Below are 14,912 nucleotides of genomic sequence, written 5' to 3'. Positions count from 1 at the left end.
GGGCTATGGGCTTAGACTACCTAGATCTTTTAGTCAGAAATAAGATCATAACACATTTTATACAGCTCTGTTACCATGGCCTGTGCATTTGGATTTTGATATGTGTCTCTAAAGAAAGTTCCAGCTGCTTCAAGTGATTGTGATCTAATTGGGAATTGTTAGAACTGGTGGTTTTGCAAAGTCTTTTTCCATGATAAGTATTACCAAAAAAACCATATGATAAAAATAAATAAATAAATCTGCTGAAGTTGTTGCAGAATCTTCTTGAATCTACCATGAGAAGAACTAAAGAAAGTATGATCTTTCAGACTGAGTTTTTTGCCTTGAAAGACTTGGGTTTGTTTTCTGACCTTACTATAAACTTTCTTCCAAACTGTGGGAAAGACAGAGTGGATTTCTTATTTATGCTACTAAGTCTCACTGAGAGAGTCGTGCAGCCTTTCTCTGCGTAAACCTTCCAAGCATTCAAATAAACCTTAAGATATAAAGGTTGCAAATAGGAACACTTCCTAATTTATATAATTTGGTTCTACTCTTGTCTGTATGGAAAGATATTGGAACAGATAAAACTGATGGTGATTTGATCTTGATTTTCTGCATTGTCATGGAATCATGTCAAAATGAAGCACTGGATTTTACCAATTGCAAATCAATACTACCCAGAGGTACCATGGATTTGGCGAAAACCCCCTCAAAATATATGTTTGATACTGAACTGCCAGCTGCTTTCTTTCTCACTGTTCTCACAACCCTATTTGTTTGATAACTTCTGTTTTTAAAAACACCTACCACACCATTATGGGTGAAGAAGGTATTCCACAGATCTTGGGTTTTTTGCACAGCAACTCTTTAATCAGATTTTCAGAAATACTAAAACACTTTACAGAAGTTTCAGAGTTAGTAGTGCCTTGATATCAGTTTGTGGTCCTTTGAGGCAACTGATAAAATTTGCATGCTGGAGAAGTTTAAATATTAGGTTTGGGACTGTTAAGGCAACTAGATTTAAAAACAAAATAAATAATAGTTGTTCCTATGGTGAAAGGTTTTCAATTGCAATTTCAATATATCATCTTCAAGATCTCTGTGAATGTGACTTTTCTGCAGTAGTATTGAAAAATTCCAGTGATCTCCCTTACATTTGTTTGGTAGAGTACAAAAAGGTTTTCATATTTACTCAGTGGAAAGTAGTAAGCAGGAATATTTGCCTCTGAGGGAAGCACAGAAGTTGGAGAACACGGCTATTTTTCTTTGTAAAATAAGTTTGTTTCCTTAAATAAAATAAAATGAGAATATAAAGGTTATTTTCATAGAATCATAGAATGGTTTGGGTTGGAAGGGACCTTAAAGACCATCTAGTTCCAACCCCCCTGCCATGGGCAGGGGCACCTTCCACTACACCAGGTTGCTCCAAGCCCCGTCCAACCTGGCCTTGAACACTGCCAGGGAGGGGGCAGCCACAGCCCCTCTGGGCAATCTGTGCCAGTGCCTCACCACCGTCACAATAAAGAATTGCTTCCTTATATCTCATCTAAATCTGCTTTTTTTTTTTTTCAGTTTAAAGCCATTATCCCTCATCATATCCCTACACTCTCTGATAGAGCCCCTCCCCATCTTTCCTGCAGCCCCCTTTAAGTACTGAAAGGCCACAATAAGGTCTCCCCAGAGCCTTCTCTTCTCCAGGCTGAACAATCCCAACTCTCTCAGCCTGTCCTCATAGGAGAGGTGCTCTAGTCCCCTGATCATCTTCATGGCCTCCTCTGGACCCGCTTGAGCAGATCTGTGTCCTTGTACTGGGTGCCCCAGAGCTGAACACAGAACTCCAGGTGGGGTCTCACAAGAGCGGAGTAGAGGAGGAGAATCACCTCCCTCGACCTGCTGGCCATGCTTCTCTTGATGCAGCTCAGGGTACAGTTGGCTTTCCTCTTGGTTTTTAGGAGGAAATTCTGGGACATGAGTATATGTTTCTTTACTCAAAAGGCTTGTGTACAAATATGTTATTCTCAGTAAAATTCACAGCCTTTGAGTTCATCTTGCTTCTGATCTGGGTAGCTTCTTGAATGCTCTAATTCAGTTGATGGGTCTTTTTTAGTAAGTTATGGAATTTCTCTTAACTTCCTCCAAATGACACTCCTCTGATAAAAATCTTAAAGTTTTCTCTGTTATTTAAAACATTACTTAATACTTCATGTACACTAATGTAATGGTCACTTTCTTTTTCTTTTGGATTTTTTGTGTGTTGATCTTTCTAATACAGACCTGACTACTCTGTACCTGGGACTTGGACATTTTGTAAAACACCAGCTCAATTTTAGAATAAGATTATGAGAAATACTAAGATTAATCTTTGGGGAGGGGTGGGGGTGGGGGTGTGTTGATGTTGTTCTTGTGTTTTTCCCAGTCCTGCTTCTTACTAGTTTTAGAAGTTTCTATTCTTACAGTTTGGAGATGTTAGTAAATGCATCTTAAGAGTTTTCTGCTTCTGATGACAAGGTGGATCAGTTCTGGACAGTCTTATCATATAATCTCTATTGGTGTTTCAAACTTAGGTCTTCAGTTTCAAAGCTTACCTTATAAATTTTGCATTGGGGAACATATTCTTACTAGTTTAGTTCAGAAGAATAAACAGAGGACTGCTATATTTGTATGAATAAAATAACATTGAAGATACTTTTAAACTCATTTGTAGTCAAATGGGCAATCTTCACCTTATATGATTGATACTATATGATGGGAACTAATAATGTCACAATTTTCAGCACTGAGTTAAATTTACGGAATGTTTTTAAAGCAAAATATACAAATACATCATTTCATGAAATGATATGCAAAACTTTTCAGTTTAAATCCTGACCTGCTGATGACCTTCAAATTAATAAGACTTCGGTGCTTTATCGGAACAGATGTTAAAAGGGCAAGGTCCTGAGCTCTGTATATATATAATTAGTAAGGGACTCTAGAATGGATTTAAAATGGATTATGTTAATTCTGATCTTAGAGACAGCAGTCAAAAACCTTCCAGATGAACTAACAGTGTTCTGATAAGCTGATCTGTATAATTTAAATGAAAACCTTTTATACGATTTTGATGCTATTATAGTTCTATTCCCCAGAAGTCTCACCATGTGGCACTCTTGCTCATTTACTATTTAAAAAAACAAAAACCACACACATAAAACCCCCAGACCCCTTCTTATCTGCAACATTCCCATTGCCTTATGTATATTTTATATAAACCAAGTATATAATAAACAAAAGCTCCTAATTTACACTTGAAACCTCTTTATTTGCAGTCTCTTGAAAGCAGTTGTGTTCTGGAATAAAAGAGAAGATTTTTCCCATCCTCCAGCTATGCTGAATTGTTAGCTTAGAAATGTATTGACTGACAAATTAAAAACAATATATTTATTTCAGAATGGAACAAGTTATGTCTGTAGTATTAATAATTTATTACTTGTATACAGAAGGGGAGACAGCAGCTTGAATTGTAAAAGTATTTATTCAATATATCTACAAAGTAATATCCAGAAGCAAAAGAACTGAGAAGCACACTTTTCCAGGTTTTCTTGAACATTTGAAGGGACTTTACTCATATTCAGCTTTCTGAATCTTTTTCCTTTTCAAAATAATTTGATAATTTTCCAGTACTGATTGTGTAGAACTTTGAAGAAGAATAAGGAACTAAAGTTATAGTACGAAAAGCTAAAAATGGACTAAGGATATTGCTCTGTATTTGTGAAAATAAAGGATTGTAACTAACAGCCAGATAACTCAGTCTGATCTCAGCTTTTCTACTTTCCTATTCAAGACCAAGCTAGAAGGCATTGGTTCACCTTTTTCTGTTCTAATAAGCCAAACTAAATGCATTTTTTCAAAAGCCTCCTGGGCAGAGTGGCTGGTAAGAATACTGTGTAAAGGAAAATTATTGTCGCATCTATGACTAATTGCTGTCCTGTTCATCTTTAACCTGTTTCCTGCACCTCTCTTTAAAATGTTGACATTATTGTTGTTCATGGTGTTTCTGTTTATTCCCTTCTTAGTTTAGATGTCCATCTCAGAATTATCCCACTGCTATTTTGCTTCATCTTTTCAGTAAAGTAAAAATTTTCACAAGCATTCTTCCTTAGGAGCCTGTGTGACATTTGAAAATTAAGTAGAGAAGGGTATTGACTTCAGGAACAGGCATATAGAGCCTGACTCAGCTCTGAATCACCTCCTGGTGATGTTCATCTCTACTGATTTTAAGAGGAAGCATGGAAAATTAGTTTTCCTGAAATAAAATGTTCTTCTTTAAATGCTTCCCTAATTCAGCTGAAAGCATCAAAATTTTACATATATGCTACAGGCCTGAAGTTGCTAAATGGTTTTAACAAGTAAGTCTTGACCCCACAGTGCCTGTAACCTGTGAGAGAACTGAGAGTGAAGACAGGTACATAACTGTAGTAACAGATAAGAGTTGATGTCTCAGTATTTGGTAGCTTTCTGTTGTAAAATTGTTACTTTCTTTTATTTTTTAATTTACTTTACAGTTAAATCATCATTTTTTAAGCTTGGTTTTAACTTGTGTGTTTCTTTAAAGTCACTGTCCCTTATGTAAAATTTCACAGCATAGATATGAATATACTGTACAACATTTTCATAGTGTATGGACATGAGATGAAGTATTTGGTGTTTTGTTTTTTCCCCCCTCTCAGCCCATATCTTACATATTTTTTTCTACAAATAGTCTGTAAGCTAACAGAACATGGAATAATAAAGAAAATTATGGAGGTTTTGTTGTTTTGGTTTTCTTTTAAAACCCTCTGACCTTAATGCTTGTTCAAAGTAGTTGTTTTCTTGGTGGGATCTACTGTATTTTGTCAGAAGAATGGACAGAGTCATGATTTACAGCAAAATATTATATACTGCTGGAAAAAATACTGCTTGAGATAAGTGTATACATGTTTTTTCCAGCTAAGGGTGGTGGAAAGAGGGTGGGTGTGGATGTGTGTATATGTGAACATATACCTAAAGAAGACAGATACATACAGGCACACTTTCCCAAGATATTTTTCATTGTTTGGTGCATATACTGCAATGTTGAGTGATTGGCAATTTGTATTTCAGAAAAAAGAACTTACAAAAACCCTAACAAACTCAGTCTAGAAGGGGAGATAGTTGTTATGACTTCAGTGTCTCCATTCTGCAGGATGCTCTGTGTGGTGTTAGGACTCTATTGGTCAGAACACCTAATATCATAGGAGCCTACTTAAAATACTGACTTGACTGAAGCACTATGACAGTTTTTTCCCAAAAATGACATACTGACTTGACTGAAGCACTATGACAGACTTTTTTCCCAAACTAAAGCGTTATGTAGATGACCTTTTGTGTCTTAATTTTTCTAAGAACAGAGTAATTTCATTAGATGTATATTGGTTGCATGCATGATATTGATATCCTATATTTGATAAGTATTTGATAAAATTTTATAAGAAGATACATAATTTGATTTTAATCTCTTTGTAGATACTATTCTGCTTTAAAAACAATGGAACAGCTAGAAAATCTTTATCTACCTAGAGTTAGCCAATACCGGTTTTGCCAGATAATGATAGAAAATCTTCCAAAACTGCGTGAAGAAATAAAAGAAATATCCATGTCAGATCTCAAGGATTTCTTAGAGAGTATTCGAAAGCATTCAGACAGAATTGGGGAAACTGCCATGAAGCAGGTAAGCTGACCTAGCAGGATGACTTCAGTCCTGTTATCTGCTGAAAATATCAGTGTTAATAGTCTCAGGATAGCCCAAAAGATTTGTCTAAGGGTTATAGTCATCACATAGACCTTTGAGTAAAGATGCTGAGCTGTGAAATGCTTGCTAACATCTTGGGTAGTTTCTTCTCCTGGACATTGTCACTTCTAGTGGTCTCTGGCTAACACAGGAAGCAGCAGTGTCACACCTCAGTAGCATCAAACTTTTTTTCCAAATTTATATCTGTTGTGCTAGACAAGAAGTAGTTTCCTCCCTGAGAAATGAAGAAGAAATGCTGTATATCTCAAATTGGAAAAAATTGTGAAATACTTTGAGTAGACAACTCCTAGACAGTCCACAACTCAGCAGTTACTACACCAAAACAAAAAGCAGTCTATCTGGCCAGCTGGCAAGGGTGAATAAAAGAAGTATGGAGATAACTGCCCAGTTCTTTCTAAAGTACTACTAATACAGAGGACTGAGGTGAGAGCCAGGAGGAGACTGGAACAGGTGGAGACCTTACCTGTTCCATCACAAAACAGTCTGCCACTTCAAAGCGCTGCTACTGGGCAGGCTTTAAAGCAGTTAATGCTTTTAAAATTTATTTGGAGAGCAAGTAAAGTTTCCATTTAACTTTTTGCTGGGCAGAGTTCAGATTGGGTTGTCAATTTGTCACCTAAGGTTCTTGTAAAATGCAGTGTTACTATAAATGAAACTTAATCACAAGATTGTACTGTGCTACCTTGTTGCATTTCTTTCATAGTAAGGACAGTATAATGCATTTGACTTCTGCATCTGACTGCTGACTGCGGCTTAACTGAATACAGCCAACAAATAGCTAGAAACTGTTTCTGTGATAACTGTACTTCATTTAAATATTGATTTACTGTTTGCAATTTATGATCAGGAAAATTACAGATTATTTATACAATTTTTTCTGTTTTAAAAATTGTTTCCTGGGGATTAGGAAAAAGTTACACAGAAATTATTTATATTTATCATTCCAAACCAATTAAAGACAAAATCATTGGTGTAGGATGAAGACACACATCCTGCAGTTATAGTGATACGTGTTCAAAAGTTCAAAAACCTGTTTTTCATGTCATAGCATACACTTACCAGTGATGAAATTTGCATTACATCCTTCTCTGTTGGTACGACTCTTATAAACAGGCACAGCAGCAGAAAACCTTTAGTACCGCTCTTCAGAAGCAGAATAATGTCAGCTATGGTCGGAATGTGCATTTAGGTAGAAGCAGATTTATGGAATCCAAGAATGAAATTACATTGAAGCGAACGTTTGAAGATGATGATGAACATGAAGAAGAGGTAACTTTATACTAAATAACTACATCTTATTTAAAGGGAATAGTCTATATTTATTGAACAAAACTTGCAGTATGCTGTCTGTAAATGGTCAATGTTAGTTAGGAAGAAACAGAGAACAATTTCAAGGGACACCAGTCCAGATTGGCATTTTAGGGGATGTTTGGGGACATTGAATTGGATAGAACTTGCAATTATTTTGGAGTTCAGTTGCAATTTACATTATACATTACCTGCCCACTGTAAATGGCCCACTAGGATATTCTGCTGTTGCTAAAGCCAGCATTTCTGTGTTGAGGACTTCAGCTTGTGTTAGAACCCTTTTAGCTATCAAATACTCAGTATTCATAACTTGAATAACACAGCAAGTATTTAGACCTTTAATCGGGTTCTCTGAAAAGACAGTGAAAAGAGTCTGGTCTTATAACACAAAATCTAGTACTTTAGTACAAAGGGAGGTGGGAGTCAAGCAATTAATTTACTCTTTTGTGATAGAACCTATCCGTTTTTTGGTCCTTATTAAGTGGGCAAGTTCTGTTGGTAATGTGTCACATTTTGAAGATTATATGCTTTTTATGCTCTATATACTTTTCTTTTACCTTTTCTTCTTCAGGTTTTAACTGCCCAGGATCTTGTAGACTTTTCTCCAGTCTATAGGTGTTTGCACATCTACTCAGTTTTGGTATGTATTAAGGTGACCTCAAAAAGATACTTTATTTTTTGAAGTTGAATGTTCATTTTTGTATTTTTCATGTTCTTATAGTTCCCAAGCAAGCAATCCTATTGCTGCTAGTAGTAGTAGTTATGGATGAACCAGCTGAGATGGGTAGCTTATGGAACTCAGGGCATGACTGTATGTTTTATTTTATATGCATAATAAAGGACACACAGCAAGACATTAATTACCTAAGTGTTCTTTGGCTCTTTTGCAGTTCCCCCAAGTGTTCCACGTTACCCAGATGTTTGGGGGGATATGATCAATATTACAAAATGTAGGAATATTCAGTCTGATTCTTGTGGAAATCAGAATAGTAGAGCAAAATAGCAAGCAAAAAAATGGAGATTGTGACAGGCTGTGTTCAGGCAGATTAGGTTAGATTCAAAGGTAGAGACAAAATAACACATTTTAGCTGCTGTAAAAGAGATTACAATGCACAAGCTAACAAGGTTGAAAACTTTTTTGAGGATACTTGGTAAGAAATTATTTATTATTTTCTCAGCTGGTGTGTAACATGGAAGCTGATGTCTTGAAATAATATTTAAAGTGTTATTTCACTGTTACTTTTTTTTTTTTTTAAGAAGAAATCCAAACAAAAGCATCAGTATTTATTCATTTCAATGAAAGAACAGGAGGGACAGAAAGACAGGCTGCCAGAACTATTAAAACAGAGTCAACCGTTTCTCTTTATGGAGGAAATAAATGTGCAATAACATATAAAAAAGAATGTGCAAAGTTAAATACACCAGTTAACAACATCTGCTTATTCTTCCTTTATTATAGTAAAAGAACAGGAAGTAAAATTGATAAGATGACATTTTAAAGTAATATGTGATTGTCTTTGACAAGGATCCTGATGTATCCTTGATCCAAGGTTATGCTCTTTGGGTGTGCACAGAAAGTTTGCGAGTTCTCAAATTTACTGAAGACAGTCAACAACTTTAGAGTGCTTTCTGATACCAAAAAAAGTTGTTGATGTCTTCAGAACAGGGCTTCTGTCTTTTCTGCCGGCATCATTTAATTAATAAGCCATGGTAGCATTATCAAGAACTGTGCATTAACCACTTCTTGGAGTCCTCGTTTACCTCCTATTGTAAACCATCTCTTTTGGAGTTTAGAGAACTTGATGATGACAGCAAGGGAAGGGAGTTGATAACAGGTGGCTATTCATTAGGAGTTATCCCCCAGCAAATGTAATATTCTAAGTGAATACTCTGTCTGCTATGGAGTTGTAGAAAATACTATGCAGGACAGACCTTTTCTACTCTGCTTCTTCATATTAAAGCAGGATTTTATATACCTCAGAATACTATGTAGTATTGTGATTGCAAGATACATACGTACCAAACATAAACTGTATTTAGTGATGAGTAACTTTTCTTTAGAGTAGAAATTTCTGGGCAACATGTATAAAGAGATTTTTTTAGCCCATATATTATGTGAGATGCTGTATATTTGAAGTCTGGTGAAAACACCCTTGATTCCTTTGGCATGTAATGTTACCTTTTAATTAAATGCTATATAGCAGTATAAAATAAGTGTAACTATGGTGTGAAACAACACTTAATATATGACCAATATTCCTAGAATTTATAACCTAACATGAAGTAATTTATTATTTCTATTGATAGAAACTCATGAATTTTTGGAAGCTGGGCAAAACAAATGCATTGCTTTGGTATATTTTATCTTGCCTTTCCTTCACTTACTCAGTGAGTGAATCATCAGGGTTGTTGCTGTATTCTGTTGGTTCCTTTAGAACATCTGTTTAAAATAGTTGTTTATGCCCTAAGTGCTGATCTTGACTGCACAGGATAGCATGGTCTATAAATAATCGTAAGATATTTTACATCTCAATTTTTGGTGTGGATTGGAGAAGAACAACTACTCTTTTTCACTTGAGAAGCTTCTGTCAGGACTGAGTAGAAATTTGTCATTGAAAGTAGAATTCAATAATATCTTTGTGCATCTGAAAACTGCATTGAATATTTAAGCTGCAGGTGAATGGTTAGTATGTTGATCAGTATGTGTTAGTATGAATTAGAGCACACTGTAAAATTCTGCTGCAACAGAAAGTGTTCTAGTAAATTTGCATCTCAGTTTCAAGTATTGTTTTTAAGACAAGTCTCTTTTAGATTGTTAGGTTAGCAGTATTTCTAAATATGATGAAATATTAGTTATGTCCTTAAACCACTAAATTTAAACTTTATTTGTTATATCTTACAAAGGAGTTAGGCAAGTAATGCTAGCTTAATACTATAGATCTTTGTAATAATTTGAAGATTTTTTTGGAAGCCCAAGTAATGGAATTCTAGCTAGCACTGGCCAAATAACAGACTCATGAAGTAAAAACAAATCTTAAAAATGTTAAGCTGCTTTATTCTGCTTGCGTATGAATTACATTACCTTCAGTAGGTAGATGAACTGGTGTAGCACTGATTTAAAATGGACAGATGGTTTCTATTGAATGGTCATCTGAATGAGATGGGCAGGATGTCACTTGAATTCCTCACAATATGATCATGAAGCACAGAGGACATTGTATTTTTCAGGACCATGACAGGAGAAAAATCCAAATCCATAGTCATTATATTTATACCAGTTCCAAAGAGAATAAACAAATATTAAATAAATATCATGTGTTGTGTTTTTTTTTTCCTTAGGCAAAGCTAATGCAGGCAGTGTTTAGATGTATCATATATTCACAGAAACATTTTTGTAACTTAACTTTACAATGCAGTTAGTTCCTTGAATAACCCAGATAAATGTTTTAGGACACAGTGAGTTTCAGTTATAGAATAATAGGTAATATGTGTAATAGGTCTATAAATACTAACATACTCTGAAAGCTGTAGTTTAAAAACATAAATATGACTTAAAATGCGTATTAATTTTTAGCAAAATGTAGGCACATGAGCAAAATTTTATTTATAGATCATTCTCTAGGCTACTTTGGAAAAAAAAAAAAGATAATTTCTGCATGCTTCATGCATGCAAAACTTTGCTGGTGTCAGCTGGAGGTCTACGTGTGGAATAAATGCAAAATGTGTGGCTTAGTTTAAGAGAATTCTACCCTTAATTTAAGAAGTTCCTTTTTCATACTGAGACAGTGTTCTTGTTTTAGGGTGATGGAGAGATATTTGAAAATTACTACAGAAAACAAAGAAGGAAACAAGCAAGATTAGTTCTACAGCCGCAGTCAAGCATGGTAACTGATACTTCTGGTTTTGCATTGGCTTGGGTTGTAGCTAATACTTTGTGATTTTTTATTCCTAAACTTGTTTTCTTTTTCACTGAAAGCATGAAACAGTAGAAGGCTATAGAAGATACTTCAGTCAAATTGTAGGGTAAGTTTTCTAAACAAAGATTTATTACAGTTCTACTGTATTGATGCTTAATTCACCCTATGTTCTCCCATTGTCCAAAAACTTGTTTCTGCAAGATTCAGTTTCTGCACAAATCATGCAGGTGGTTGTTGCTGGATCTGAGAGGGGAAGAGCATCCAGATCCTCCCGGTACAGTGCCCTACAAGGACCCTCGAGCAACCTGGGCTGAAAACAAAAATCAAAACCAGAGCTGAAAACAAACATTTCACATTTTGACTTCATGCTGGGCAAAGCAGAACACCAGACCTACCAAAGTGCCGCTGCTCAAGTGGGGATGGGTTTTACTGTGCTTGTGTGAGAAAGGGTAGAATTTGTTCTAAACTGAGAAAACAACTTAATAATTTAAGCATTATTTTGTTTTAGTTTCTTTGTAGTAGAAGACCACATTTTGCACGTAACCCAAGGATTGGTAACTAGAACATATACTGATGAACTCTGGAACATGGCCCTTTCCAAGATCATTGCTGTCCTTAGAACACATTCAGTAAGTGAGAAGTCTTATCAGTATTGCAGTGTAAATCCTCTTACTTCAGAGCTCTGTATATTTAAAGCTGGGATAGTAACAAAGTGAAAAATTACACCTCTCTCGTGTTTTCTTTTCCTTGTGATTAAGAATTGCTCAGATTTGGGAGGGAGCCTGCCAAGCTTTTGTTTTTCCCAACAGTATCAGGCTGTGATCCACAGGCATGGGCTATTTGCATAATCCTCCACTGATTTACAACTCACTGGGTCTTCCAAACCTTCTCTTAGTCCAGCAGTTGAGAATATGCAGAGTTAATCTGCTGTTATTATTGCAATCCTTCCTCATTAGTCTCAACTGACCTCTTCATTAGATCAGATTGAATAGTTCAGCACTGAAAGCACCACCAGGAAATAGTTCCTAATTATCATTCCAAATGCAGTGTTTCCAAAATAAACTCCACCAGCAAACCCCTTGGAGCTATGTCTTCAATGCTATAGTAGTAATATGTTTATGCTGAAGTAAAGGTATTAGAAAAATTCTTTATCAACTGAGTATTTCAGTGCATTCAAAGTATGTCTCCTAAAGTTACATTCCTATCTGATGCTTAATACCTGCATGCTGATTTTATTCCTTTGTGAAAACCAATGGAATACCATTGTTCACTCAGACCTGACTGACAGTAAATTTCGTCAGAGTTTACTAGTGGTATAACTTTTACTATTGGAAAAAATAGAAGAGTTTTATCTTTCCCTTTTTAATGTTTGCTCGAAGCAGTTCTTGTATGCAATGTTATTTTTATTTTTATTACAACTGATCTTTAATTCAAGGAATATTTTATGTTTCTTATATACTGAAGAAAAATGGGGTAAAAGTCCAGATTCCAACTGTAGTTTTATCATAGGACCTTTACTGATCAGTGATACATGAGGTGTTCTTTTACTTTTTAATTAATTTTAGAAGATTGGGATAAATTTAGTATACTAGTAATTTTTTTAAGCTAAATGCTTTACAAGTTAATTGTCTGCGTATGGGTTTATACACCTATGTAAGAACGTGGTAATTTAAGGAGTAAAAGTAATGTAAAGAACTCTTCAATATCTTGTCATGTGGTTGATCACTATTATATTTCTTCCCAAAATGCTTAACTCCTGTCAAAACCAATTCTATCACAATGTCTTTCTAATGTCATCCTAGCACAGACTAATATTAGATAAGTGTACATTGTCTTATGAGGTATTGTAAACCAAACCATTACTTTATTAAATTATGTGAAGTGCAAAAATTAATGTGAAATGGGCATATATAGTCTAACCAATACTATATTCTCATGATGCTTTATTTTAAGATAAATATTTTTTTGCTTTATCCAGTATTGCAAATAGTGAAGCTGAGGCAAAAGCCTTAGTTGTATGACTCCACACTTATGAAAATCAAATTTTGGTCATTTAGTAAATTAATGTTTTGACTTTTTACCGTCAAATTTGTAAATTGAACTTATTTAGAAAGTATTTTGTAGTGTTTTCCACATACAGCTGGGAAACTGTCTGAGGTGGCCCAGTTAACACTAGTTAGACTCAGGCTTAGAGTTCAAAACAATGTCCTTTGGAAACTTCTGACGTTGATTTAGCAAAGCATTTTTATGTGTGCTTATGTTCCACTGAAATAAATGGAATTTGCTGATTTTGAATCTCAGTACAACATACCAGTATTTATTGAATCTCATATTTTAGATTACTTTTTCTGAGCTTTTATAGTACTGCTAGTTCATACAAAAATTTAACAAAACTTTTATGTAGCTGGGTTAAGTCTAAGTTGTTTTTTACTAAGTCAGGTAAAGGGATAATACTGGAGAGTTTAACCTTCTGTGATATACTCTTTGAAAAACATATGTCCCCTATTTTAAATCCTTTTTAAAACCAGAATTTCTCACTTTCAGTCATATTGCAGTGATCCTGACCTTGTTCTGGAACTGAAGAATCTCATTGTAGTATTTGCTGATACTTTGCAGGTACATACTATATTAGTAATTTAACTGAAATTCCTAGAGTCATATTTTTACTTTAGGTGAGTAAGTGCAATGTTTTGGGTTTTCCTGAATCATATATACAAGTAAAGAACAAAATTACACAATAATACTTTAAAAATATGTGTATTTCTTGCCTTGGTTCCTCCTTTTCAGTATTATCAACTTAATGTATGCATTCTGGGCTATCCAGTTATTCATATCTGTGCAAAATTAATGTTAACTTTGTAATTTGTGTATGTTTTTGTCTTTTATAAATGCTTTACTTCTGATCTTAAGCAAGAATAGCATTCCAGTTATCATTCACTATCTAGCTGAAAGACCAAATGAACATCATTGACAAGTATTCTTGCAATGTTTAACAGACTGATAAAAAAAATTAGTCATATGCATAAATAGCAAGTTAAAATGTTATCGAGAAATGGGACAAATTTCTGCTTGAAAACCAAAAGCATAGGATAGAGTATTTGGTAAGAATTCAATATATAATCTTCTAATTGTAGGGGTGTATTTAAAGGACTATAATTTGTTTTACGGAAGTGACAAGACTGAATAATAAGTCTCATCTCAGAGTCCTGAAGTGATGTGATAGGAATTGAGTGTATTAGTTCTTGAACTAGCTACTCTTTTCATTTTTATACTTAGGGCTATGGTTTTCCTGTGAACCGACTATTTGATCTTTTATTTGAAATAAGAGACCAGTACAATGAAACACTTCTTAAAAAGTGGTCTGGATTGTTCAGGTTAGTGTTTCAAAATAATTGTGCCTTTTGTATTGTATCTATTGTTTTTGTCTAACTTCAAGTTTTTTTGATAAAAGTTGTAATTCTGGAAGAATTTATTAACTCATAATTGTGTATGAATTTTGGTTTGGATAGGACTAAGATACTCATCATATGTAACAAATATTTAGGAGAAGAGCCACTGAGTGTTGCTTCTGTAGTTAATGGGGAGAAGGAAGGTTTCCAAAGGGATGTTATTGCAGAAGCATGGAGGAGAGAGACGTCTTTCACTTTATTAGGAACCTAATAACTCTAGACTATTGCATTAGGTCATTAGGTGCCTAATTTAGTTTGTCTTAATGTTTACAGTTAGCTGCTATGTGTATCTTCCTGACAAACTACTGACATTGCCAGTACATCTTCATGGTTTTTTAATGCAGGTTGGTTTTTGCCTATTCCTTGGAATCATTTGATTGAGTAGATTGTAAACCCAGGAGTATGGCAGCCTGGGACTGTCTTCCAAAAGTCTATTTGCAGATAAAT

At 34.8% G+C, this 14,912-nt stretch overlaps 1 protein-coding gene across 9 annotated transcripts in view; it reads left to right on the top strand.

Annotated features, from left to right (window-relative positions):
- EXOC6 (exocyst complex component 6) overlaps positions 1-14,912 on the top strand; it is a 94,065-nt gene that overhangs the window by 23,382 nt on the left and 55,771 nt on the right. For 8 of the 9 annotated variants that reach the window (XR_012633722.1, XM_074907471.1, XM_074907469.1 and 5 more), the window contains exons 6-13: positions 5,506-5,710; positions 6,905-7,060; positions 7,671-7,739; positions 10,900-10,983; positions 11,076-11,122; positions 11,525-11,645; positions 13,561-13,632; positions 14,293-14,390. Coding sequence is in view for 8 of the 9 variants with exons in the window: in XM_074907471.1 (XP_074763572.1) it covers positions 5,506-5,710; positions 6,905-7,060; positions 7,671-7,739; positions 10,900-10,983; positions 11,076-11,122; positions 11,525-11,645; positions 13,561-13,632; positions 14,293-14,390 (852 nt within the window). In the remaining variant the exon portion in view is untranslated. The remainder of the gene's footprint in view (positions 1-5,505; positions 5,711-6,904; positions 7,061-7,670; positions 7,740-10,899; positions 10,984-11,075; positions 11,123-11,524; positions 11,646-13,560; positions 13,633-14,292; positions 14,391-14,912) is intronic. The other variant, XM_074907473.1, reaches the window with a different exon arrangement.

This window comes from Athene noctua, chromosome 5 (genome assembly GCF_965140245.1).
Source record: "Athene noctua chromosome 5, bAthNoc1.hap1.1, whole genome shotgun sequence".
NCBI lineage: Eukaryota > Metazoa > Chordata > Aves > Strigiformes > Strigidae > Athene > Athene noctua.
Note: the sequence above shows the minus strand (reverse complement) of the source record. Positions and strands in the feature narration are given on the sequence as shown.